Source organism: Cynocephalus volans, chromosome 16 (genome assembly GCF_027409185.1).
Source record: "Cynocephalus volans isolate mCynVol1 chromosome 16, mCynVol1.pri, whole genome shotgun sequence".
Taxonomy (NCBI): domain Eukaryota; kingdom Metazoa; phylum Chordata; class Mammalia; order Dermoptera; family Cynocephalidae; genus Cynocephalus; species Cynocephalus volans.
The window spans coordinates 16,235,917-16,259,947 of record NC_084475.1 but is presented as its reverse complement, the minus strand read 5'-3'; the positions used below and the strand labels follow the sequence as shown (position 1 = coordinate 16,259,947).

General features: G+C 55.1%; 3 protein-coding genes across 3 annotated transcripts in view; 1 reads left to right on the top strand and 2 right to left on the bottom strand.

Annotated features, from left to right (window-relative positions):
* RECQL5 (RecQ like helicase 5) overlaps positions 1–22,963 on the top strand; it is a 35,129-nt gene extending 12,166 nt beyond the window's left edge. The window contains exons 9-20 of the mRNA XM_063080677.1: positions 18,387–18,608; positions 18,849–18,948; positions 19,094–19,130; positions 19,254–19,312; positions 19,398–19,471; positions 19,874–19,967; positions 20,251–20,385; positions 20,718–21,238; positions 21,414–21,504; positions 21,731–21,955; positions 22,203–22,269; positions 22,353–22,963. Coding sequence (XP_062936747.1) covers positions 18,387–18,608; positions 18,849–18,948; positions 19,094–19,130; positions 19,254–19,312; positions 19,398–19,471; positions 19,874–19,967; positions 20,251–20,385; positions 20,718–21,238; positions 21,414–21,504; positions 21,731–21,955; positions 22,203–22,269; positions 22,353–22,453 — 1,726 coding nt within the window. The 3' untranslated portion in view covers positions 22,454–22,963. The remainder of the gene's footprint in view (positions 1–18,386; positions 18,609–18,848; positions 18,949–19,093; positions 19,131–19,253; positions 19,313–19,397; positions 19,472–19,873; positions 19,968–20,250; positions 20,386–20,717; positions 21,239–21,413; positions 21,505–21,730; positions 21,956–22,202; positions 22,270–22,352) is intronic.
* Positions 2,712–2,891, bottom strand: SMIM6 (small integral membrane protein 6). Its single transcript, XM_063081248.1, has one exon. It carries the CDS (start codon positions 2,889–2,891, stop codon positions 2,712–2,714), a length of 180 nt encoding a protein of 59 aa, XP_062937318.1.
* On the bottom strand, positions 8,943–9,636 carry SMIM5 (small integral membrane protein 5). Its single transcript, XM_063080320.1, has 2 exons — positions 9,510–9,636; positions 8,943–9,052 (listed from the first exon to the last, which is right to left on the bottom strand). The coding sequence occupies exons 1-2, from the start codon at positions 9,634–9,636 to the stop codon at positions 8,943–8,945; spliced, it is 237 nt and encodes a 78-aa protein (XP_062936390.1).
* Positions 22,964–24,031: the final 1,068 nt, after the last annotated feature.

The window sequence follows — 24,031 nt, the reverse complement described above, 5'->3', positions numbered from 1 at the left end:
CTTCTGGGATGACTGGCCCCATGAGCAACTCAGTCCTGAGTAATGTGACCAGTTCTGAGCCATTGGCATTGTGGTCACCATGTGCCACTGAGCTGGGACTTCTGGCCTTACTTGAGTAGTATTCACTCTTATTCAAGTCCCAAACAGAAGCACATGACACAGCTTATCTCTTGTGGGGTGGTCATGTGCTTTGAGAGATATAGACTTTTTTAAAAGAATGCTAGCCTGCCCAGGCGGAACCCACTTATCCATTTTATCTGCATTTGTTGGTGATGGGACAGGGGCCCTAGAAAGAGCCTGATAGCTGCTCTGTGATGTCAGGGTGTGGCTGGGTATCTGTACAAGGGACACCAGGAGGATTCTTTACACTTTGATCTAAAAAGCTCTTGGATTCATCCAATCTCATGGAACAATCCTGTGAGGAGAAGAGGCAGAAGTGATTACTTCAGACTTAGAGATGAATAAACTGAGGTCCAGAGAGGTCACAGTCACAAAACTCCCTGTAGACAGAATCCACTAAACCTGGGTCTCCTGATTTTCAGTGGAGTGCTCATTTTCATACACATCTGCCATCTTGGTTTTTGCAAGACTAGAGTCTTGAAGCTGAGTAAGTACCTAGTACTGGTATCTAGCAGAGATCTTGGGCTCTCTGCTAGAAACCAGAGAGGCACTTACTTGGGCAGTGTATTTTGATTCCCAGCTCCCTCCTATTCGCTAATGTGTTGGTGGCTCCTGGACTGAGCTGTTTCCTTCTCTAAATGGCCATCTCTAATTTGGCCTCTGTGGCAAGACCACACCCAGCAGAAGTGGTTGGCTGTAGTGCCAGGACCACCTTTGCCTACAGCCATTATGACCAGAGCCCTTTTCAGACACTAATATGGGGAGCTGCTAAATTCAGCCACCGTAGGCCCCTGAGCAGAGCTGTCATTTCTAGTGAGGAATGAAAGGGCCAAGTGTCCTTGCTAATTGTCAGAGTCTCCTCTGCTGGAAAAAATCCTGGCTGTTTCTTGTCTGGGCCTGAGTCTGATGCTCTAGAGGGTTGGCTCTGCCATATTCCCAGAGGCTGCTCAGCCTGCCAGCAAGGGGACAGGTCCTACTATGGGTCTCTTCCTTTATTTTTTCCATCTCGTTCCAGGGAGCTGGGACTTCTTAGTGCATCAGTGAACTGGTTAGAGTGGGGTCCCCAGCATCTGTGGGCCCAGGAAGTCCAGATAATTGCTCTTGCTGCCCCACGGGCAGCCTCATGCCTCCTGTCTTGTTTGCTGCGTGTGAAGGTTCTGGATTCCAGGGCTCTTAGGCTTATAGCATGAAGAGAAAGTCCCTTCCCTCTACATATTTGCTCCTTTTTTAAGAATAGTTCTAGTTTGAGGTTGAGGTTGAAACAGCTGTTCCACCAGCAATCCCTCAGGGTGGGCATTTGGCAGTGAGGGACAGAGCCAGTGGGGTGAGTTCGGCAGAGGTGGGTACATTTCTACAAGGGAAGCTGTTCTAGGGTCTGGGTTGTGTGGGAATGGGACCAGAGGGATTGGTGTGGGGGGCTCTGGGACCAACAGAAATGATACTCAGATCAGTTATGAATGATGCCAGGGTGGGGCAGCCTGCGGTTTTCCTATTTTCTGTGCATGTAACTACTTTCTCTGGGCTACAGCCATGAAAATCAGTGTTTGATTCATGATAAGGCTTTTTATCTTTTAGTGTCACAGGGAATAGTTGTTAGGTTTGAAGCAACCTCTGTCCTGGAGGCCTGGTACTTTGAGATGGAAGAACAGCTTTATGTTTAGGCCTGGAGTGAACTGAGCTCTATTGTCTCCTGAGATCTCTGGGCTGAGAGAGCCCAGCAGCCCAGCACCCTCCTGTTTACTTATTTGCTCACTTGCTCATTCATTCATTTATTCCAACCAGTATTCGTTGGTTGATGCCAACTCTGTGCAAGGCACATTAGACACGGGTGGATACAATGGCAAGCAGAAGAAGACCCATCCCCTGCTTTTATGGTGCTTGGTCCAATGGAGAAGACAGGCACTCATCAGATAATCCCACTAAAAAACATGCTTTCTGGTAAAAGGGCTTTGATGAAAAGGTACATGGTGTTTTGAGAGTATATAACAGGGTTGCCCTCCCCCAGTCCCAGAGGGTCAGGGAAGGTTTGCCTGAGGAGGTCAGGTGTAGACTAAGATCTGAAGGATGAGAAAACACAAACTAGGCTGAGGAGTGAGGTGTGGTATGAAGGAGAGTGTCCCAGGGGACGGGGATAGCATGTGCAAAGGCCCTGTTGTAGGAGAAAACACAGCATATTCAACAACTGAAAGATGTGCCAAGAACCCAGGGGCATGTGTGGGATGGCTGGAGAGACAGGCAGGGCCAGGCCAGGTGGGGATTTGCAGTGAGGCTTTGATAAGGAAGCTTGCTCTGGTGACCACGTCTAGATAGAAGATGAGCTCTCACAAGTTAGCAAATTTGAAAAGGAATTTTTATTTCATCTGGTTGTTGTTTTGTGTCCTCTGCCAAGCATCTCCAAAGTTGCTGGCTGAGCCTGTGAGCCTATTAGAGGATCTTGTTAGCCATCGCTCCTCTCACCTGAGGCAGTGGAGAGGCCCTCTCCATGTGCTCAGGGTTGTGGCAGCAGCAGGGTGGGGGTGTCCAGAATCGGTCTCAGACCACCCCCCTCACCCCCTAACACCCGCTGCCTTCTCGGCCCCCTGATAGTCAGATCATTCCTCTTCACACTGGATCTTCTCCTGCGGAGGGAGTAAACCAAACACAACAGCAAACAAGATGAATGACACAACTATGGTGATGAATAAGCCGATCACTACCAGGCCCCACTTCTCCCAGGGGTTCTGCCAGAACTCATCATTCCAGATCTTCTCATTGATCATTAATTGGTCCATGTGAACCTGGAAAAGGGGACAGAGGTCCTGAGTGCAGGGGGCTTTCCAAGGCCTAGCCTAGGTGCTATTCTTCACTCCCCCAACTCCCACCTCTGCAGCAATCTCAGTGAACAGCTGGCCACCTCTGTGGCTAGTGGACACTGAAGGGATGTTAAGTCTTTGGGCTCGGTGCTCCAACAAGCCACAAATGGAGTTTCCTTCTGTATAGAAGCAGGAGTGAGGACTGGCACAAAGAGAGGGGGCCCCTGGAGTCTTCCTGAAGGCTGCCTCTGGATTCTTCATTCCTTCTTTCCTGAATAGCCCTGGTGTGAGCAAGGACTTTCTCACCTACCTCTTAGACCTACTCAGCTACAGTCTAAAAAGCACCACTATAGATTCTCTCTATTCTCACTCCAATTGCCAGACATTTGGGAGGCATTTTGAAAGGTCAGTATAAGAGCTGAAGAGTGGACCTAATCCATCTGAGGCCTCGGTAAACTTCCTTGAGGCAGCTGAACACAGAGGGACTAACTAATCTTCTTGAAATGGAGTTAATATCAGCAGGCTGTGAGCCTTTGGCCAGTTGAAGGGAGCTCAGGTGAAGAAGGAAGCAGTCATTACCTGATTCTGCTGCTAGCAGTCCAGTGTCCTACCAGAACAATTCAGGGTAATCCTTCAGGCCACACACTTGGGGGTCTGAGCTGAAGAGGCCGCCAGATGACCAGAGCTGCACCCTGACTCAAAGAAGCAACTATTGAGAGGAAAAGGTGTTAACATTGCCAGGTGGCTCTGACCATACCTTCACTGCTGTCACCAAAGCAAACAAAGGTGGGCTGGAGCCAGTTGCCTAGCAACCGCCTCTCCCTGTCTGCCTTTCATACGTACCCCCTTAGCTGCATTCTGCCCTTTTGTGATGTCATTTTGAGGGCACTCAGGGTGTATGAGTTAAGGAGTCCTCCCTGAGAGCAGTCAGCCTTGTGGTGGGGTGGGGGAAGAGCCTCTGCCCCAGGCCACCCATGCACCTCCCTGTGGCTGGGCCTTGGTTCTCCTCTCTGTCTAGGTGACCTGTGACTGAGAGGACCCGCCCAGAGCTGAGGAAGCCCTGGGGCTGGGACTGCCACAGAGGCGTCATTTTCTGTGGTGCTGGTGAATGATTAACTATAGCTCTGTCTGGCACCTCCTGAAACTAGTTTCCGGGTGGAAGCTTTATCACCACGAGACCTAACTTCTCCCTTGCAGCCTCTGTCTGCCTCTCAGGCACGGTCTCAGCTACTTGCATGCTTGGTTCCTCCCCACTGGTGTGATGGGGAAGCCAGGAAGAGGGAATAAAGCCTGTGTCCAGGTGCTTGAAACCAGGGGCCACCATTCACTCCTTTCAAAGCAAGGATGTGAGGGCCTGCTGTGGTCAGGGACTGTGCTTGGCACTGCGTGTCCAGTTGTGAGATGGGCGCTAGGGCCTGCCTTCCAAGAGCTTACCTCCTAGCCCACCAGTCCTCAATCCTGCTTGTTAGAATCATCTAAGAGCTTTTAGAAATGCTCAGCCCCACCTCCTATCACTTACATCAGTCTCTGGGGATGTCAAGGCATCCGGGTTGTTTTAAACCTTCCCAGGTGTAGGCAAGGGTGTCAGATGACAAAGATGAGCAAGTTCAGTAAAGCTGTTCTTAACTGTCATAGGCTTCACTGACCCCGGGTTAGCTGATGCTGCATATCCTTGTGTAAAACACGCTGAGTAATACCATCGGCCTGCTGAATGCTCACAGCCCGTAGGCCGGTCTCTAGCACTTCGCTCTGCCAGTTAGGTTGGGTGCTTATCAAGAGTCACTTGTTTGTTCCCAAACCTGCTTATGGCAGTCATACTTGTTGTTGTAATTACATCACTGAATTTAACATCACATAAACAAATGAAGGCACAATAATAGCTGAAACCCCAGTTTTACAGGTGGGGAACAGGCACAGAGAGGTTAAGAAACTTACTCAAGGTCATGTAGCTAGTCAGTAACTGAGTTGGGGTTGGAAACCAGCGTTCGCTGTCTAAGCCTTGAAGCACTGTGCTGTCCCTCAGAGTGAGTGGAGATAGGAAGTTGTTTCTGTAAATACCTACCTGACCACTTTGGAATGACTTTGGTATCACTCAAATAATATTCCTGTCAAAAAACATGTGGACACGGGCTGGCCCGTGGCTCACTCGGGAGAGTGCGGTGCTGATAACACCAAGGCCCCGGGTTCGGATCCCATATAAGGATGGCCGGTTAGCTCACTGGCTGAGCGTGGTGCTGACAACACCAAGTCAAGGGTTAAGATCCCTTTACCGGTAATCTTTAAAAAAAAACAAAACAAAAAACAAAAAAAAAACGTGGACACAGTAACTAAACACTGTGCATTTTGTAAAAATCCAGGATTTCACACTCAGATTTGTAAATGTCCTTAAGATCTTGTTTTGCTTTAAAGAAACCAAAACTACAAAATAGACAGTGTAGAAACTCTGGTCAGCAAGCCGTCACTCGGAAAAGACCCTGGCCTTACACAAAAAAGATTGTGGCCAAGGAATGTGCGTGTATACGCTTCAATTTAAAATAGAGAACCTATGTGTCACATACACAAAAGTTGCTTTCACTGGCTTTTTCAATTAACTGCTGGCCCCTCTCAGATAATTCCACTGTAATGATCACTCAGAAGAGAAGGATATGATGGGGAGAGGTAAAGGGTGCTGTTGGTACAGGTGACATAACCTGGGCTGGGGCTGGGGAGACTCCTCTGTAAGGAAGTAATGTTTAAGTGAGACATGAGGACAAAGGGGCCAGAACCATGGTAGGGAACAGGTTGTAAAGAGAGTGAGGAAGCTTTTTTTTAAGGACATAATTAATTGTCCTCAGTTTTTTATGATCTGGAATTTGTATTACCCAGAAGCAAATATGTCATTATGAAAATTTTTCTTGTAGATTGCTTTAAAATGTTAGTTTTTGAGAAAACAGATTTAGGAGAAAATTGTTTTGTATGTTTCCTGCCAAGTTTTGCTAATGAGATTCTTGCATTATTGGCTTTATTGTAGATATTATTTTATTTTATTTTTGGAGACTCGCTGGTATTGTAGATTTTAATAAGGCATAATGTGGAGACAGTAAATGCACAGATCTTCAGTGTGGAGGGAAGCCCTTTTGAGGAACCAAGAGCAGACCACTGTGTGGTGGAGCAGGAAGGTGGGGGGAACAGGAAGAGCCTGGTGAGATCATTGTGGAGACCCCTTAGGACGCTCCTGCAGTGACCTTAGGCGAGCATTGGTGGTCGCTTCGTCCGGGTTGGCATGGCAGCAGGAACAGAGAGTCAGACGTTCCCTAGGTCTGAAACAGCCCGGTTGCCGCCCTTTCCACGGCTCCCACCCATCTTCAAGCAGCCCAGGTTTGCAGCGTCTTTCCCACAGTGAGGGAATTGCTGCCACCTCTCCAGGCCTGTCTTCCCTAGAGGAAGACCACACTAGGAGCTGCCCATTCTGGGAGTCTGCCAGGCTGCTGTCATGCTACAGCAGATCTGATTTATTATCTGAGTGGGATTGAAGCCTGTGCAGAACTTCTTGGCCTGACTGCTGGGGGAGCCAGCATGTGCCCGTTTGCCATGGAGCAGGGAGGAGCACGTCCTCTGAGTGAAGGGACGTCATCTTATGTGGACTCAGCAGTTATGTGCTGCCTGGCGTGGAACAGGAGGGTGCAGATGAACTGGCCACAGTCCCCACCTCTCAGCAGCTGAACCAGGCAACCAGAATCTTTTCTAGCAGAGTCTCAGCCTCAGCCACTCCCAAACAGGGCCAATCTTGATGCTGATGAAAACTTGCTTAAGGAAAAGTCACATGAGAATCAGGCTGCTTCACCGTTGGGGCATCTCCTGAACAGGGGGCTTCCAAGGGCCTTCCAGCCTATTGTGCCGGGAGTAAAAAATGCAGGACTTCCTTGCCCTCCCAGTGTTTTTCTTCTGGTAGGGACGCCTAATCAGGCCACGCCCCAGCTCTTACCTGTCAGGTCCCACCCACTCCCACGTAAGCTATTTTGAGACTAAGTTTGGGGTGTGGGTGTTTCAGTTTGTTGATGGAGGATAAGGGAATCGGAACCTTATCTGTCCTGCACCAGGGCATGGTGAGCAGAGGCTCTGGAGCCAGACAGTCTGTACTCAGAGACAGGCTCTGCCACTTTTCAGCTGGCTGAATATAGACAAATCACCCAGCACCCTCACAAGGCTCAGTTTCCTCATCTCTAAAATGGGAATAATAATGGTATCTACTGCATTGAGGTATTGTGATAATTAAATAAATTTATCTGCATCAAAATATCTGAGCAAGTACAAGCCCTCAGTGAATTTTAGCTATTTTATCATTGTCATGGTCATGTTGTTACTATTATTGTTCTGAATCCCCTTCTGTGTAGGGGCGGAAGACTCCCCCATCCCCAGACCCCCAGGACAGACAGATTCTTGAATTTCTTTTCTTTTGTATGGAAACGCTTCCTCTCTGGTTCTTTATCCCAACCCTGTCAGACAAGTCCATGGACACCAGGAAGTGAAACCAGTCAGTGAGAGCTTGTCCTGCCCTGCCTGCCCCACTAGTGTGGCCTGGATTGCCAGCTGGAGGTGGCAGGGGCTGGCATCCCCTCTCCATCACCTGTTTCCAGATAGACAAGGGTGTGCTCCCAGGCAGCCAGAGAATGGGCCACCTGGCCAAGATGATGGAAGCATATGAAAAGTACAGGCTTCTTGATTGCTCTGGGGACCCAGTGGGGAAGTACCACAGGCTGCTCCATCCCAGCCCCATTGGCATTTACGGAGCCCGTGCCTCCCCATCCTCATTCCTGGATTTGTAGCTCTACCTGGAAAGTTCTCTGGAAGAGAGAGTAAACTGAAGGGAGGGAGGCTGGAAGGGTGTTGCATTTTAGCAGAACCATTCTTTAAAATGGGTCCATGTTGTTCTGGGTTGGTCTGTTGTTTGTAGGAGCAAATAATGATGGTTCAGGATATGCCCAGCACTGTGCTAAGTGCTAGTTTATCCCCACGGCACACCCCAAGAAGCAGGTACCAGGATTAGCCCCATTTTACCAGGGAGGAGACATGACTTGGGGAGGTTGAGTCACACAGCTGGCAAGTGGCAGGTGAGGGTGTGAGCCCCGACAGTCAGCACACAAAAGGGAAAGGGTGAGGGATGAGGATGCAAGTTACAAACCACACTAGAGGCTTAGCCTCTCCTCTCTTACTCCAGAAGTTTGGGAAGACCCAGTGGCCTGAGACTGCTATTGTGTGGGATCTGCAGACAAAAGTCACTGGCTGTGGAAAGTGCTGTGGCCTCCTTGAGCCTAGCCCCCTTCCCTCTGCAGGGTGGGCATCAGGAAGCCAGAGCTTGTTAATAGCTAATGCCCAACAGGAATTTCACTCCACCCTCCACTGGTCCCATGGCATTACCGCCTGCATGGCACTCCTCCTGGCATGTTTTTCCAGCTTTCGTGGGCACAGGGAGACCAGAAGCCTGGAAAGGATGGTCATTGGCCACGCCCCTGGAATTCTGGCACTCCACCCTCCTGATGCAGCACAGAGCCAAGCCCAACCTCAGGGAGTCTGGCGCCACAAAAACCCTAGCCAAAAAGCTTTTACTTGGAAATAAACAGGCAAACACTGGACTAGAATACTGACATGTTCCCACTCTGGTGGGAGTGTGGGGTCCAGTAGCTATTGCACAAAGCCCCTCTGATTGGCTTGCTCCTCTGTGGCGTGTGGATCAGCAGAGCCCCAAGGGCCAGCTCCCCACAGGTGGGGGCTGCTCTCCATCAAGGTATAGGGCCCTCTGCTTCCTTGTTTGTTAAAAAGTGCAGGTAGGCAAAGAATCGCAGGTGGTTTACTCAGTCTTTGAAACAGTCAGCCCGTCCTCGGCACCCAGGGTCCACTGGCAGATGAGGGCTCTGTGCCCGTGCCAGCCCTTGTTTCCTTGATAAAGCTCCAGCATCAGTGTCCAGGTGCCTGGGCAGGGCCAGGCTGATAGCCTGTGTCATGGCTCTGGCAGTCTCCTCTGCAGCTTCTCCTCGGCCATCTCGGTGTCCCTCACGGTGGGGTCATGGGCTGCACTTGGACCTTCCTGCCTCTCCGCTCAGGGCAGCAGCAGTGAGTGCAGCAGCAACTGCAGGCTATCAGCAGCAGCAGCAGAACAGTGGCTGGAGGACGGGAGAGAGCACAGGGACCTCAGAAGGGGAGAGTATGCCTACCCTCCTTCCAAAGCAGCCCCTCTGCAGGTGTGCTAGGGCCTAATGCAAAGGTCTGGTTTAGGGGTCAGAAAGACCTGAGAGTCTGCCGAGAGGTGTTGACCACCCTGTGCCACCTGCCTCCTCCCTGTTGTGTTTCCTCCTCTGCTGCCCAAGCTTGGCTCCCTTTACCCCTGGACTGAGATCTGGGGGTGGCACTGGGCCCCACTCCCAGCACTGCCCATGACTGGAGCAGCATGGCAGAGGATATGGGGAAATCTTTTGGCCTCCTCCGAGGGACAATAGCTTCTCCTCCTTGATCTGAGGAACACCCGCCACCTGCACCAGCCCTCCAGCTAGCACCATGGTCCCATCTCTCCTGGAAGAGCCATGGGCACTGAGGAGAACCTGAGTGCCCCCCCCAGCTGACCTGCAAAGAGGAGGATGACCGAGAAGGCCACGATCTCCACGGGCTCAGCCTGGGGCAGTCTCTGCAGCTTGAGCAGCAGCCTCTCACCCACGGCACGCATCTCCTGCACAAAGTTGGCGGCTGCCATGCTGCACTGGCTTCCTGCCGGGGTCCCCGCTGGGCTGTGCGGAGGCAGAGAGAACACCTGAGTCTCCACAGGGTTGGCTCTACACGCCTGGCAGCACCAGGGCACCCACCCTCTCACCCGCCCGCAGCCCGCAGAACGGGTTTGTCAGGTCACACCCACTGTACCCCTGGTGGCTCATGAGGGAGGAAGGGAGTCAGTGGGGCCCATCCGCTCAGTGGTGGCCCTCAGCCCCACCAAGCTGACACTGCCCAGGCTGAGTGAGACTGAGGGCCTGCTTCAGGGGCCACTTGGCAGAGCTGAACCCTGCAGGGATCTGCCAGCCAAGGCCAGGCTGGTGAGGGTTTCCAGCTGTGAGGTGGGGTGACTTTGCTGTTGCGTTCCTTTGTCTCAAGACACCACTCCTAGGTTTTGCCAGGGTGCCCTGGACTGGCACAGCTCCCCTGCTGGCCTCTGGGTCATTCAGGACTTGGGTGCCTCCTGTGGATCCCCTTGGGGTGGGAGCCTGGCTTCAGGAGTCCAGTCTCGTGCTCTTGCCTTTCATCATGTGTGGGGCAGGAGGGTCAGGTTCTCCAAGAGCATGTTCGTAGGGGCTTCTAGTCAGGGTCAGCCACAGGTGAAACTGTTGGGTGAGTTAGGGTGGTCCTGTCCTGCTGCGGGTACTATGCTAGTCCCCTGGGATGCCCCACCTCTTTCACTGTCCCAGTTTTTCACTCGTACGTTCTCCTTTGAGAAGGAAGAGGTGGCACTGTGTCCCTCGGTGTTGGCCAGGGGATCCTGTCTTTCAGAAGGGGATCAGGAGTCCCAAGGCTGTTTGGCCAGTCAGCTCTTCTGGCCTGACCAGGAGAGTCCTCTCCCACCCCTTCCCCAGGAAAGCCTTTTCCTATCTAGGGGTGCCCCAGAGACCCAAAGCATAGCTCCAGCTGTGAGTAGGCCCTCTCCTGCATTGAAGCTTCTTTCTTCTTCCACCTCTCCTGTGGGCACAAAGGAGCCAGTGCCTCTATAGAGAGGGACCGGGGACAGCCTTGTGCCAACCCAGCCTGAACTGGTGACCAAGGCTGTTGCTCTAATCCAGTGTTATGGTGGGGATAGATGGCCAGGGCTTGTGCCAGACCTTTGGCTTTAATTATTGCTGCCCCATCCCTGTTCTCAGCTGGGCTGGTGGTGTCCTCTGCTATAGTGAATCCGGTTACTGCTGGTGCTGCTGGCTTGATGTAGCTGGCTTAGAACCACCTCGAAGATTATTTAGTCAAACCCTACCCTGTACTTGGCTTGCTGCCCTCCATCTGGCCGTGTGGCCTTTGCTTGAGCACCTCTGATGGTGGGCCCCCCCCCCCCCCCGCTAAGGCAGCCTGCCCCATTGCAGAAGGTCAGACCTCCTGCTAGCCCCTAGTTAGTCTCACATGTGGTCACCCCTCTCCCACCTTGCAGTCCTCTAGGAACTGAATGGCTGCTGGCACACATCTTTTTTCTTTTGGCGGCTGGCCTGTATGGGGATTTGAACCATTGACCTTGGTGTTACAACACCGTGCTCTAACCAAGGCATGCACCTTCTAAATTTCCTTTTCTACAAGGTCTCTAGTTTTTTCAGCTGCCCTTCATAGATCATTGTTTTAATCATGCTGGACTTGAATGCTGCCTCTCCCTTCCTCCTTTGGTGATATGGACATGTTGTTTCATCTCTCTAACATGGAGATGAGATGCCCACCTTTCGAGGCTGCTGGGGGGACTGGCCATCTAGCAGCACATGGTAGATGACCACAGGGAGGGGCCCAGTGCATGTGAATGCCCATCTGTGTGAGGTGTGGCAAATGCCAGGGGAGTCAAGGCAGCCTTGGTCTTGCTGGCTTTGGGGGTTGTCACACCCGCTGGACACTGTCAACTCACCCTCAGAACACTGGGAGTTTCATCTGCCCTTCACCCCTAGGATGTCAGTGGTGTGCGTGTTGAAGGAAAGCGGGCAAGCTGGAGATGGGGAGGTGTGACGGGGTCAGGGTAAGAGGCAGAAGACGGCTCTGTGTAAAACTAGATGATTTCCTGTTAAGAGCAGGAAGTTCCCTGAGTTAGATTCTACCAACTTCTCTCATGCCTCACCCCTGGGCTAGTAGGTCTGCAAAGGAGGTTAGGACCCCAGTTTTCAAAAGTACTAAGAGGCATTGAATCCTAGAATACCACAGGTCATCCACTCCTGCCTCCTTCCTTTTACATATGGGGAAGCAGACCTGAGAGAATAAGTGACTTCTCTGAGGTCACACAGCAGGTCAGGGGCCCAGCTGGCGCTCTTTCCACTGCCCATACCATCTCTCAATGGAGACCTGTCTCCAGCTTTGACCATAAGACTAGTCAGCCCAGGAGCAGCCCCCCTAAGGGCGCCACCCATGCAGGGGCTCAGCACAGGCACCAGGGCCCCAGAGCCCTTTGCCCTTTGGAAGCTAATGGCTTGTACATGGTTAGCCCCACCCCACACTTGTGGGACTGGAGCCTGCTTTTCTCAGCACATCACCACCAGGCCAGGGCCACATCAGGCTTTTTGAGAACCACCTGGGGTACTTGTCATCAAAAGGACAGATCTTGTATGCTTTGTAGCAGCCCCCGACCCCCCCGCTGTGGTCACACCAATTGGGACCCTCCCCCTGTTCAGGTGGAGCAGGCTGGTACAAGGTGGGTGGTCCCCTCCCTTGTTCCAGGACCTCTGTGCCACATGCATTCCCCAGGTTTCCAGGTGTTCTCATTCTTAGAGGAACAATGATGCCAACTAGTGCCTTGGGGGACAGTTTGTACATGGTTCAGAAGCTGGGCTGCTTTTCTCCCCTCCCTCTTTGTCTATACGTGGACTGGCTTTCTCAGCCTGATTGGCACTGTGCCCACATTGCCTAATGTAGCCCACAGAGACACTCCTTAAAACAGGAGGCAGGCAGGAGGCGGGTGGGCCAAGGAGAGCTTTTCCACTCATGTGCCGCGCCCAAAGGCCCGGGGAGAGATCATGGGGGTGGGTGGGGGAGATACTTGCATGTCAGCACCACGCTCACCCAGTGAGCAACCGGCCATCCCTATATGGGATCCGAACCCGTGGCCTTGGTGTTATCAGCACCACACTCTCCCGAGTGAGCCACGGGCCGGCCCGAGATACCTGCATGGAAACCCTGGGTTGGTCTGAGAGCCATGATCTCCAGAGCAGGGAGATCTGAGGCTGGATTTGCAGTGTGGAAAGGCAGGGTTTGTTGATCAGAAGCTTTCGCCATAAAGCCAGCCATCCTCCAGGGGTTAGGAAAGCTGCAGACTCATGCCCAGTGGGCCCCGGCCCTGCTCTGGGAAGAATGTCAGTCTATACCAGCTGCAGGCCATGGATATGGATGCCTTCATAGCTTTGCACCCAGAGCTTTCTAGCTGAATTAGCCAGCTACCTTTGGCCAGCCTCGCCAAGCCCTGGGGTCCACACTGTGAACAGAGGTGGAGCTGTTGGGTACAGCTCTTCTATCCCCCAGGAGCTGAAGAGGAACCCTCTTTGAAGCTGATATTTTGCTATTTCAAGCTTAAGTCTTGGCTGAGCAGAAGGAGCCTTAATGGGGAGCATAGGGGAGCTGAGGGGTCTTGTCCTTCAGAAAGGAAGGAGGGACATTCCAGCAAATCCCCAGGCAGGCTTCCCAGCAGGCTATTTAAAGTGAAGCCAAGGGAGTGCCTGATGCCTGGTGCCCAATATAACCAGCAGCCGTCAGGTGACCATGTGACATGTGCCCTGGCCATTGCTCTGAAGGGAGCCTAAGTGGTTCTAGCTGTTTCCAGGGGAAAGTGAGAGCTCTGGGGCAGGCCATCTCTTCTCCCCTTTACCTTCTCAGGTTTGGAGGGAGGAAGGCAGGGAAGCCCAATGGGGCTGCTGATAGTTCTGTATTTTTCCAGTCTTTCTATCTCAGGTTCACCAAACTTCTTCCAAACCCATACTTCCTACCTGTGAACCAGGTAAATGAGTCCCTCAGCCCCATGCTCAGTAGTGCCTTGGTTGGAGCCTTCTCAGGGACCTCAGAGATCTGAGCAAGTGATGGCCTCCCCTGGCCCCAAGAAAGGAGAGGAGTCCAGCCTGCAGCTTGGTCTTCTGTTGCCAGGGCTGCTTGTACAGCCCTGCGCAGAGCCTTCAGAGGGTGCTCCTGGCCTGAGTGGCAGCCAGTGGAGGGGGAAAGCCAGCAGGACAGAGAAGCAGGCTGGCAGAGCTAGAGGGACTGGACAGCATTCCTTTGTGTGGCATCTCCTGGCACAGAGAGCTTTGTGATAGAGCAGGCGGGCATCCTGTGGGCATCCTGCAGGCCAGGCAGCTGCCACTTGGTAGCAAAACTTCCCTGTTTCTTCCTCCCAAAACTGTACTCCAACCCTAGGCTCCCCACATGGAAGAGAGCAAGCTGCAGGCGGTATGGCTGTGACTGATAAGCGCAGCATGCTGGTGGCTCAGGGCCCCAGAGGGCTTCTTGCTCTGCCCCTGTTGTTTTGTCATGGTGGGTTTCAGCCACCCTTGCCTTGCGGGACATTATCTTGTTTGAAGAACAGCTAGAATGAGGCATAACCAACAGTCGTGGGAGATTTGTGGGGTCCAGAGACCTGACCAGCAGGGCAGAGATGCCCCTGTGCACTGCGCCGTGTTTGGACAGCTCCGTTTTCTGCCTGGCTCCAACTAGAAGTACAAAGTAGGTGCTTGAACCCTCAGCAGTTCCCGCCCCCCCAGCCCTGGAGTTTTCTAGGACAGGAGGCACTTCCTGCTGCTGGTGATTGTTAGAAATGGGAGTATCTCCTATCCTGCAGCCGAAGGAGCTGGGCATCCTGCTTCTGTCCCTGCTCAGGGATTGTTTTGGAGGGACCTGGTCCACCTGTGTCCTGTAGATGCAGGGACAAGGGATCTCTGCCTGCCTGCCTGGGGCATCTTATGGGTAAGAATCAGCAAGTAGTAACGGCTCACCACTGTGCCCCTCCCTCACCTGGCCTGACTCACTGAGGTCAGGTCCCCTCCCTCTGACATGTGCTTCCCAATGCTGCAGGAGTTAGTCTCCCCAGCCACCAAGCCAGGCCAAAGCCACAACCTCTGCGGAGCTAAGAACACTTGGACTGATCTTTAGTTTCTACTTTTCCTTGGATCATTGTTTTTCTTTCTTACTAGATACCAGCTTGTTTGCTTTGGAGAAAACATGCTGGGGGTAGGGGGACTTTAATCCTGGCATGAGGACAGGCAGGCAGGACAGGTAGGCAGCCTCGGCTCACAGGGTTCTGCCCAGGAGGGCAGCTCTCAATGCTTTCTTTTTTTTTTTTTTTTTTTTTTTTTTTAAAAGATGACCGGTAAGGGGATCTTAACCCTTGACTTGGTGTTGTCAGCCCCATGCTCAGCCAGTGAGCAACCGGCCATCCCTATATGGGATCCGAACCCGTGGCCTTGGTGTTATCAGCACCACACTCTCCCGAGTGAGCCACGGGCCGGCCCCAGCTCTCAATGCTTTCTGAAGAACCACAGAACCGTCTCGGGGTTGGCATCACAGTGACGCAGCAGAGGGACAAATACCAGAATACCAGCGTGGTCCCTTCCCAGCTTTATTTCTGTCATCACCTTCTCCCCACCCAACCCTGGGTTTAGAGTGAGGCATGCGTGTTCCTGGTTCAGCATTCAAGGCTCGTTGCCAGAGGGAGATCTGGGGCTCAGGGTGGTCTGAACGGGCCAGAATGGATCACCTGGGCAGAACCCTGAGCTGAGAACACCTGGCAGTGGGCAGGCCAGGCCCCACACCCTCCCCCAAAGAGATGGCAGCTGCTGCTTTGTCCCAGGATACAGATGGGCAGAGATGCCTCAGGCCCTGCCCCATCCTCGGGGGACTGCAAGCTGGCTGGGCAGACCCTATCCCAAGCCTTCTTGACGGAAGAAAGCAGAGACAGGGAGGGCTGTGCTGTAATCCTGGAAAAAGGGAGGCTCAGCAGGCAGGTGCTGGTTCTCCCAAGCTGGGACAGCCAAATCCCTCTTTTAAGCCCCCTGAACAGAAAAGGCTCAAACTAACGTGCAGAGTAAGCAGGCCCTCTCTGCCCCTCTGCCTGCACAGCAATCGGAGGGGAAGGCACTCTGAGCAAAGGGCTGCAGTCTCCGTCCCCCCCATTCCCTCTCAGCAGGAGGGAGAGCTCAGGTGTGCACAGGAGGCTGCCTACCTTTCCTGTGTGCCAAGTGCATTCCCCAAGACCCTCCTCTCCGTATTCATGATAGATTGTGGCCCTTCACCCTTGGGGCAGGCGGCCCTTGCTGCCTCCTTCCCTTTGTGTTCCCCCTTCTGTGGCTGGCAGCACTCACCTGGGAGCTCAGGTGTTGGAGAGTTGAGCAGGAACGCCCAGCACGGAACCTCTGCGTGCCTCTGCTCAGGCCCCTGGCTGCCACCCCGTCCTTCCTCAGTGGACGCTCCTTTCCTGACCCACAGCTGCTCCCCGGGGCCTTCTCCTTGGCAGCCCGCGACTCGCTGCTGACAGCCAGCTGCCGTCTCTGCCTCAGCCTTTCTGTTGTTGGTCGTCCTGGAGATCTAAGTGTCAAATTACCATCGAGAGGGGGAGCCCAAGGGAGCCCTGGCTGGGACTTGTCCTACAACTTGCATACCCTGTGCCTTTTCCCTGCCCCGTGAGGTCCCTCTGTTCTCCTTCGTCCTCCTCTTCCTCTCCCCTCCCTCCTGTACTGTGGGCTGGGGCTGGGGCTGGGCCTGGGCTGGGAGCTATGAAAGAGGAAGTTGGCTCTCTTGTCCCTCCTGGGCAGAGGTGACCCCAGGGAGGCTCTACTTGAGCTCGGGGTGGGGGGAGTTGAGCAGCACTCTTAGCTCTTGGTCTCCCCACGTCCACCCTCAGGAGGGCCTTTTAGCCTGTGTCTCTCAGACCAATTCCGGGCTGATCCCTCCTGCTGGCCTTCCCCGGGAAAGAAAGTAAATAGTGGGGGAGCTGCTGGACTGCCCAAGCCGAACAGACAGCCTTTGCAGCCAGCCTCCCAGGGAGGCCCTTCTGCCCCTTGGTATCCAAAGGCATCTTGGGGAAGAACTTGGGAATCTCAGGTGGCCTGCTTGCCCGAGGAAGGACACCACTAGATCCATTTTTGACACAGAAGTGTCTGCTGGGGCTGTCTCTGCACTCCTGGCCCGCCTGTCAGGGAGGGGCTCTGGAGCCCAATGGCTGGGCCCTTTGACATTTGGCTGGTCATGCCACCCAGCACACCAGTCAAACCAGGCTGTGGGGAGAGAAACTGACCCTAGCCTCGCTGTCAATGGAGCTCTTTGAGTTTGAGCACAAAACCCCAGTGAGTCAGGGCTTGGGGAAGGCGGAGGGAAGGAAGCCAACGGTGTGGCCGTACCACTTGGATGCTAGAGCCTCCCAGAGGCTGGACAGGCAGCCACTGTGCAGACGCACAGACTCGGGGATGGAACATTTGTCCCATTCATTCACGCAAGTAAGAGGGGTAGGGAGAGCACCCTCTGGTGGCTGCCTCTGCTGTCTCAGGTGGGTCTGGTCAGGCCTCAGAGCTGTGTTTTCCACTCAGCTAAAGGAAAGTGAGCCAGGCCCTGTTTCTTGAGGTGCTGTGTCCCAATCAGCTGTTGTTCCTTGAGCCTGAGACTGAGCCTCGGGGTCTTGGCCCCTCAAAGGATTTCTCACAGCCCTAGGCAGTTACATTGAGAGGAGTTCCAGTTAGAGCAGTTGATGCCAGCTATTCTTGTCACTGGGATATGGTGCCCAGATAGCCTTGCCTCTGCTCTGGCATCTCCTCTTAGGCTCTCCCACCCTGTGCCACATTCCTGGCAGGAGGAATGGCTATTTGTAAGGCCCTCAATAGAACGGTGCCCCCTCCTGGGGCTTCTGTACCTGCCCTGAGGGTTAATAGCCACCTGGGGATCAGGGAAGAGACAGAGATTCATGGGCCAGCTGGACGCTGCTCCCTGCTCCCAGCTTGGGCAAAGACTGGTCACCCCAAGAAGGCTGTGACAGGGTTGTGGCAGTGAAAGATGAGAGGAAGCCTCTGGCCGGGTCTGCATCTCCCTGGCTAAATACCCTCACCAGCGACTAGGTATGATGCCAGTTCTCAGAAGTGCCTGCATCCCTGCTTTCTCTGGGGGACTTATGCATTGTGCAGCCTCCCAGCCTCAGACTGGGTAGGCTGGACCTGGACAGAGGTTCCTCGGGGCCCACAAAGAAGAGATCACCAAGGGACAGAAGCTGAGCAGAGTACTGAGGCCGGGATAGGGCCCTTTCCTACTGTTTCTTCCCTCTCCCACCCCAGAAAAGGGTGGAGAATAATAATAAAGTACTCTTAGAATTCAGAGCATCACCTCATCTGTCCTCACACAGCCTGCAAGGCCAGTGCCCTTCCTGCACCATCTTATAGATGAGAGCGTGTAGGCTTTAGGAGGTGAAGTGTTTTACTAAGGGCAGAGCCAGCATCTGCATCCAGAGCCTGAGCTCTTCCCAGGGCACTGCACTGCCTGAGGTCAGCAGGGAGGAGCAGGGGCCTCAGGCCCAGAGCAGTAACCAGGCAGCCTGCCTCCCAAGATACCCACATGTGGCCTTGGGAAAACTTCACCTCACCATCCTCATCTTTACAATGGGCAGAACCAAACGGTGCCTCACAAGGTTCATGTGAGATGAGTTACATGAGGTGCCCAGCATGGTACTGGGCATGCAGCACCACTCAGCCGGTTAAGGGTTGGGCAGATGCACGCTGGCCTGCCTGGGTTCCTCACCCCTTGCCTCTGCTGCATTGCCTGCTCCAGGTGTCGCCATGCTGCCATTGCCAAGTACTTCGGGGATGCGCTGCCCACCTGCATCAAAGGCTGTGACCACTGCCAGAACCCCGCGGCCGTGCGGAGGCAGCTAGGTGCCTTGGAGCACAGCGGCAGCAGCTGGAGCAAGACCTGCATCAGGCCTTCCCAGGAGAATGGCTTCGACCCTGAGCTGTATGAGGGAGGCCGCAGGGGCTATGGGGGCTTTAGCAGGTGAGGAGCCATGAAGCCAAACTCACTGGAAAGAGTCTGTCATTCCCCTGGGGCAAAGGCCAGACCAAAGGTAACACAGTGCTGTAGTGCACCCTCTTGCCCCGTGGGCCTTGCTGGGGCCTGGGCCTTGGTGTGGCCCCAAGCTACCAGGGCATCAGGGACATGGCTGCCCCACCAGCAGCATGAGTGGGCAGGGCACAGTCCAGTCCCAGGGATGCTCATGCCCAGCCTGTCCCCTAGGTATGATGAAGGTTCTGGAGGCAGCGGGGATGACGGCAGAGATGAGGCCCACAAGCGGGAGTGGAATCTCTTCTATCAGAAGCAGATGAGCCTGCGCAAGGTGAAGGGGGCAGGGGGATCAGTGGCCTGTGCAGGGTCCCAGGTGGTGCCCTGCTCATAACCCTCTTAGCCCCCTCCCTGGTGCTGAATGGGAGCTGTCCTGCAGCAGGACAGGATGCCTCATGAGCCCTCATGTCATCTTCCAGGGCAAAGACCCCAAGGCAAAAGAATTCATACCCCCAGGTCAGTACAGAATTATTCCCAGGGGCTCATGGGCAGTTCCCAGGGTGAGGATGCCTCGTTGGGAGGTTGGGGCACTGCAGAGAGCAGAAGGTCAAGTGGAAGGACCCGTCCCTCCTCCCCCAGATGAGGACTGTCCCCTGAAAGAGGCTTCTAGCAGGAAGATCTCTGGGCTCACTGTGAAGGTAAGAGAAAGGCAGCTCTTCACCTGCCCCCCAGGACCCCTCCACCAGCCCTATGGCTGTGACTGACTTCCCTCTTCTGTGCCAGGCCCGTGAGCACTGCCTGGGGCTTCTGGAGGAGGCTCTGAGTAGTAACCACCAGGCCACAGGTTCCACTGATGGGTGAGTGTCCTGAGATTTCTGGGGCTGGGAGAGCAAGGGACAGCTGCCCAGGCCAAGGAGGACTCTCCAAGCTCTTGTCCCTTTGGAGACTGCAGGAATCCCCACCCCACTGGCTTGTTTGTTCAGCCCTTTCCCAGATTGTGACCCATCTTACTCCAGGGGGTGCCAGTCCCTGCAGCCCCACCAGGGGGTTGGGCATGGCCACAACTTAGCAGCTCCCAGTGGCTGCTGAGGACAATAAGCCTCCAGGTTTCCAGAGAGTCCTAGTTGGAATCCCTGTACCCAAGGCCATCCCCACCAGGCCCTGAAGCCATTGCCAGGGTCCCTGAGGGAATCCAACAGAAGCTCAACAGGGAGAGGGCTCAGGCCTGCCTGATGCCTTGTGCTCATTGCTACCCACAGAGCTGACTTCCAGGTCAAGGCCGTGGAGCTGGAACATGAGACGTTCCGAAATGCCAAGGTGGCCAACCTGTACAAGGCCAGCGTGCTGAAGAAGGTGGGCCTAGAGTAGGGCAGGCAGGCGGGGCTCAGTGTAGGAGAGGGCAGCCCCACCCGGCTCCAAAGCTGTCTGCCCTCTGGATCCTGGGGCCCTTTATGGGGGTAAGGCCCCGCTCTTTTCCTCACCAGCTGGAAGAGTTTCTGGCTAACCCCGTGAGCACTAGAACTTGCCCTGTGTCCTATTGCTTGCAGAAACCTACATCTATTGCCTAGAGGAAGAGGGGGGTCCTGGGTTGGCGGAACTTGTGAGTGTTGTGCCTCCCTGCCCGTCCCTGCCCTAGGTGGCTGCGATTCACAAAGCCTCCAAGGATGGGCAGCTCTATGATGTGGGAGGTGGTGCCAGGAGCCGTGGTCCCCTGGCCAAGCCCCCAGAGCCTGACGAGTACGACATCCCACCAGCTTCCCAGGTGTACTCGGTAAGTGGCGTCCTGGTGCCCACCCCAAGTCCGGGTCTGGGACAGGCTCCACTTCCCCCTTGCCCTAAGGTAGAGCACAGTCTCTCGCCCTCTTCTGGCATTATGGCCTTAGCCGTAAGGTGTCCCAGGGTGGGCCCTGGAGCCAGTCTGCTTTGCCAGTTGTACCTTTGCAGCCCCACGGCCTCTGCTCCCGTCAGCTTGACTCCCAGTGTTCTCCTGCCCAACTCCTCCCTCCCATACTCCTGAGAGCCCCAACCCAACACAGCCAGAACTGGACCAGCCAGCCAGTGCCCTTGTCGGGGACTGCTGGTCTGACCCTCTCTTCCTTACAGCTCAAACCCAAGCGGGTGGGAGCTGGTTTCCCCAAAGGCTCCTGCCCATTCCAGACAGCCACTGAGCTGCTGGAGAAGACCAAGGTGCAAGCCCCCCAGCCCATGCAGGAAGGCAAGGAGGAGCCCCCCAACCAGCCCTGTGACCTGCAGGAGGAGGATGGAAGTGAGCCCTTTCCTGGGCCCAGAGGAGAGGCCCCTGGTGGGGGGCCCTCCCCAGAGAAGGTGGTGAAAGGCTCTGCTGGGGGCAGCTCCATGGCCAAGGCCAGGGCCAGCAAGAAACAGCAGCTCCTCGCCACAGCAGCCCACAGGGATTCTCAGAACATCACTCGCTTCTTCTGCCAAAAGTCGGAAAGCTCACTTCTGCTCACTTCAACCCCAAGGGCAGAAGGTGCCTGCCCCTCCTGTGAGGGGGTACAGAGACCCCCAATGTCCCCAGAGAAGTGCACAGAGGAAGAAGATGGAGCCCAGGGATGTTTGACTGACCTTCCCCAGACTGAGCGGTGCCCCAGGGAGGGGCCCAGGTAAGGCACAGGTAGTTATGGAATCCCCTGGAACCTGCATGGCAGCATCCCCTCCCCTTTGCTAATTGGGCTTCTGAAGCTTGGGGTTCATTCCTAAGAGGGGCTCTGCTGGGCCACTGGGGCAAGGGAGTAGCTGGCACGTGGAGTTCTGATGCCTGACCTTCTATCCGGCCAGCGTCTGCCCACTCAGAGACCAGGGGCCCCCTGAAGACCATCCTACCCCTGCAGAGGAGACACAGACGGGCAAGCGGCCCAGACCCCAGCAGGTACCGTCAGGAAGGAGGTCCTGGGGGAGGGAGGAGGCTTGTAGATGAGGTTGGTAGCTGCTGTACCCCGGTCAAGGACTCAGGGAGAATTATCACTCTTTCCACACCCCAGTGGCAGATGGGGTGGGCTGGAGGAAGCCAGCTGGGCTGGGGCCCAGTCTTCCAGGAAGGCAGGGGGCCAGTGAGAGGGAGGCCAAGAGTGACCCTCCACTGTGGCCCTGCACAGGAGATCCCAGAAAGCTGGGCTCAGAAGAGGCCTCGCCCCTCAGCCAAGCCCTCCGTCTTAGCTGAGGTCAAGGGCAGCGTCTCGGCCAACGATCAGGGCACCTTGAACTCCACAGCCCAAGACCCCCGCCAGCTGTCGGCTCCTGGCATCTCCTTGAAGGAGGCTGCGAACATTGTGGTCAAGTGCCTGACCCCTTTCTACAAGGAGGGCAAGTTTGCATCCAAGGTAGAGTGGGTGGACTCTGCCTCCCCCACGCCAGGGATGCTTGGATGCAGCGGGGATGGCGGGCAGGGAGGGTGAGTCCCAGAACAATGTAGGGCAGGAGCAGGTGAGGCCTGAGGCCAAGGCTAGCTCCTGCCCTCCCTGGGACCTGCCTTGCCTTTGGGTCATGGCTGTGGGTTGCTCTGGGAGTGAGGGCAGGGGTGAGCACAGGGGTCCTGCTCTCTGCTTCTCTCCTCCCTCTGCCTTCCAGGAATTATTTAAAGGCTTTGCTCGCCACCTCTCACACCTGCTGACTCAGAAGACTTCTGGAAGGAGTGGTGAGTGCCTGCATCGCCAGAGGTGCTTGGTGGGGGGTCTGCAGGGAGACTGATGCTCACATACCCCCGCCCCAAATCTGTAGTGAAAGAAGAGGCCCAGAACCTCATCAAGCAGTTTTTCCATGGCCGGGCCCAGTGTGAGAGTGAAGCTGACTGGCATGGCCTGTGTGGCCCACTGAGATGACCAACTGCTGGCCGGGCAGGGCCAGCATCCTCCCCCAGACTCTGCTGTGGGAAAGCCTGGGCCTTACCTGCTGATACCAGGGTTATCGTTTTTACAACCACACCCTGCTTTGTAAGTGGCCCCAGACATGTCCCAAATCAAGGTCAGAGGCCAGAGGTCAGCCCACTTTTCTTTCTGCTTGCAAAGCCTGTGGTCCTTTCTCAGAGGCTCCCTTCCTCTCCTGGCCCTGGTGGCTGGGTTTTCTGAGCCAGATCCCCTGGTTATAAGGTGGCAGGTGGTGTGGCTGCTGCCAGGGGAGGAGGAAGGAGGAGTAGCCCCTCCACCTCTTGTACTTAAGTTTTAAGCCAGGGCAGGGCCCATCTGTCAAGGTATTGGGGCCTACTCAGGGGAGCCCCTGCTGGCCTCAGGCTCAGCACTTGTGGGCAGAGGGCAGCAACCAGGCCTTGCACAGCTCCTAGTCAGGAAGACCAGGCCCGACTGAGATGTTTACAAGAGGAATAAAAGTCCTATTCTGACATACGTGCACACACACTCCTCTTCTCTCGGGAGTTTTATTTCCTCAGCAGCTGCTTCTCCCAGGCCTGGGCTCATGCTGATGTTGAGCCTAGGCAGGCGCCTGGGGCCAGGCAGGCATCTCCCCCAGACTGGGCAGTATCAGCTGCCCAACCCGAGTTCCTGCAGCCTGCACCCTGGGCCCAGTGCCCCCAGAGGGAGCCTGGCTACTGTCTTCCCCAGTTGATGTCACTATAGCAGCCCCTGCCTTATGACCTCCACTCGGGCCAGCTGGGCTGTGCTGTGGCAGGTTCCAGAACACAGCCAAGCAGTGAAGTCCAAACCAGAATGACCTGACAACATCCAAGGTGGACTGTCTGGGTGACACTTGGGCCGGAGAGAGGCCTCTTCCTGTCTGCACTCTTCCCAGACTCCTCTCAGTTGAGGCCTAGACTACAGACTGGAGGAGGTGCTGTTGTCCAGTAGGAAGACAATGGTGTGCTGCAGCTCCTGGGCCTGCCGTGCAAAGGCCTGTTAGGATGGGGCTCCCCGGCCAGCCCCCCACCTCTGCCCCTGCCCACACCACTCCTGAGGCATGGGCGTCATCAGCCTGGGCCCAGGCTCCTGCTGCACCTCAGGGCTGAGGCGAGGCACTCACGCCCACCTTCCCAGGGTGGTTAGAGGTCCTGGCCACTCACTTGCGGCAACTCAAACCAGATGGTCTGGGGGCCATCAGCTGAGCTGTAGTTGAGTTCCAGGCAAGGGGACCCCTCCTCCTCCAGTGGGCTCTGCAGGTGGAGCCGCTGCAGGTCTTTCAGGGCAATGGAGCAGCACAGCATCTGGGGGTGGCAGAGAGAGCAGAGCTGGGTTCCTTGGCGGGAGAAAGGTCAGTATGGGTTGTGAGAGAGAGGGCCCGACGGTTCCCAGGCCATCAGTGGGGCAGGAGTCCTGCTCACCTGGGATCCGGGGTCCGTGAGGATGAGGTGCTGGCGGTTAAGCCCCAGGAGGAAGGGTCCCGGCAGGGCCAGCTTACTCACTCGCACTGCCACGTAGACGGTGTAGCCAAAGAGAGGCAGCTGGCCTATG

Bases quoted from the DNA above. Each gene is read 5' to 3' on its own strand.
- SMIM6 (XM_063081248.1), bottom strand. From the start codon at position 2,891: ATGGACCAATTAATGATCAATGAGAAGATCTGGAATGATGAGTTCTGG.
- SMIM5 (XM_063080320.1), bottom strand. From the start codon at position 9,636: ATGGCAGCCGCCAACTTTGTGCAGGAGATGCGTGCCGTGGGTGAGAGG. The intron at 9,053-9,509 runs GTCAGCTGGGGG...CCCGTCCTCCAG, and splicing joins GGTCATCCTCCTCTTTGCAG to CCACTGTTCTGCTGCTGCTG.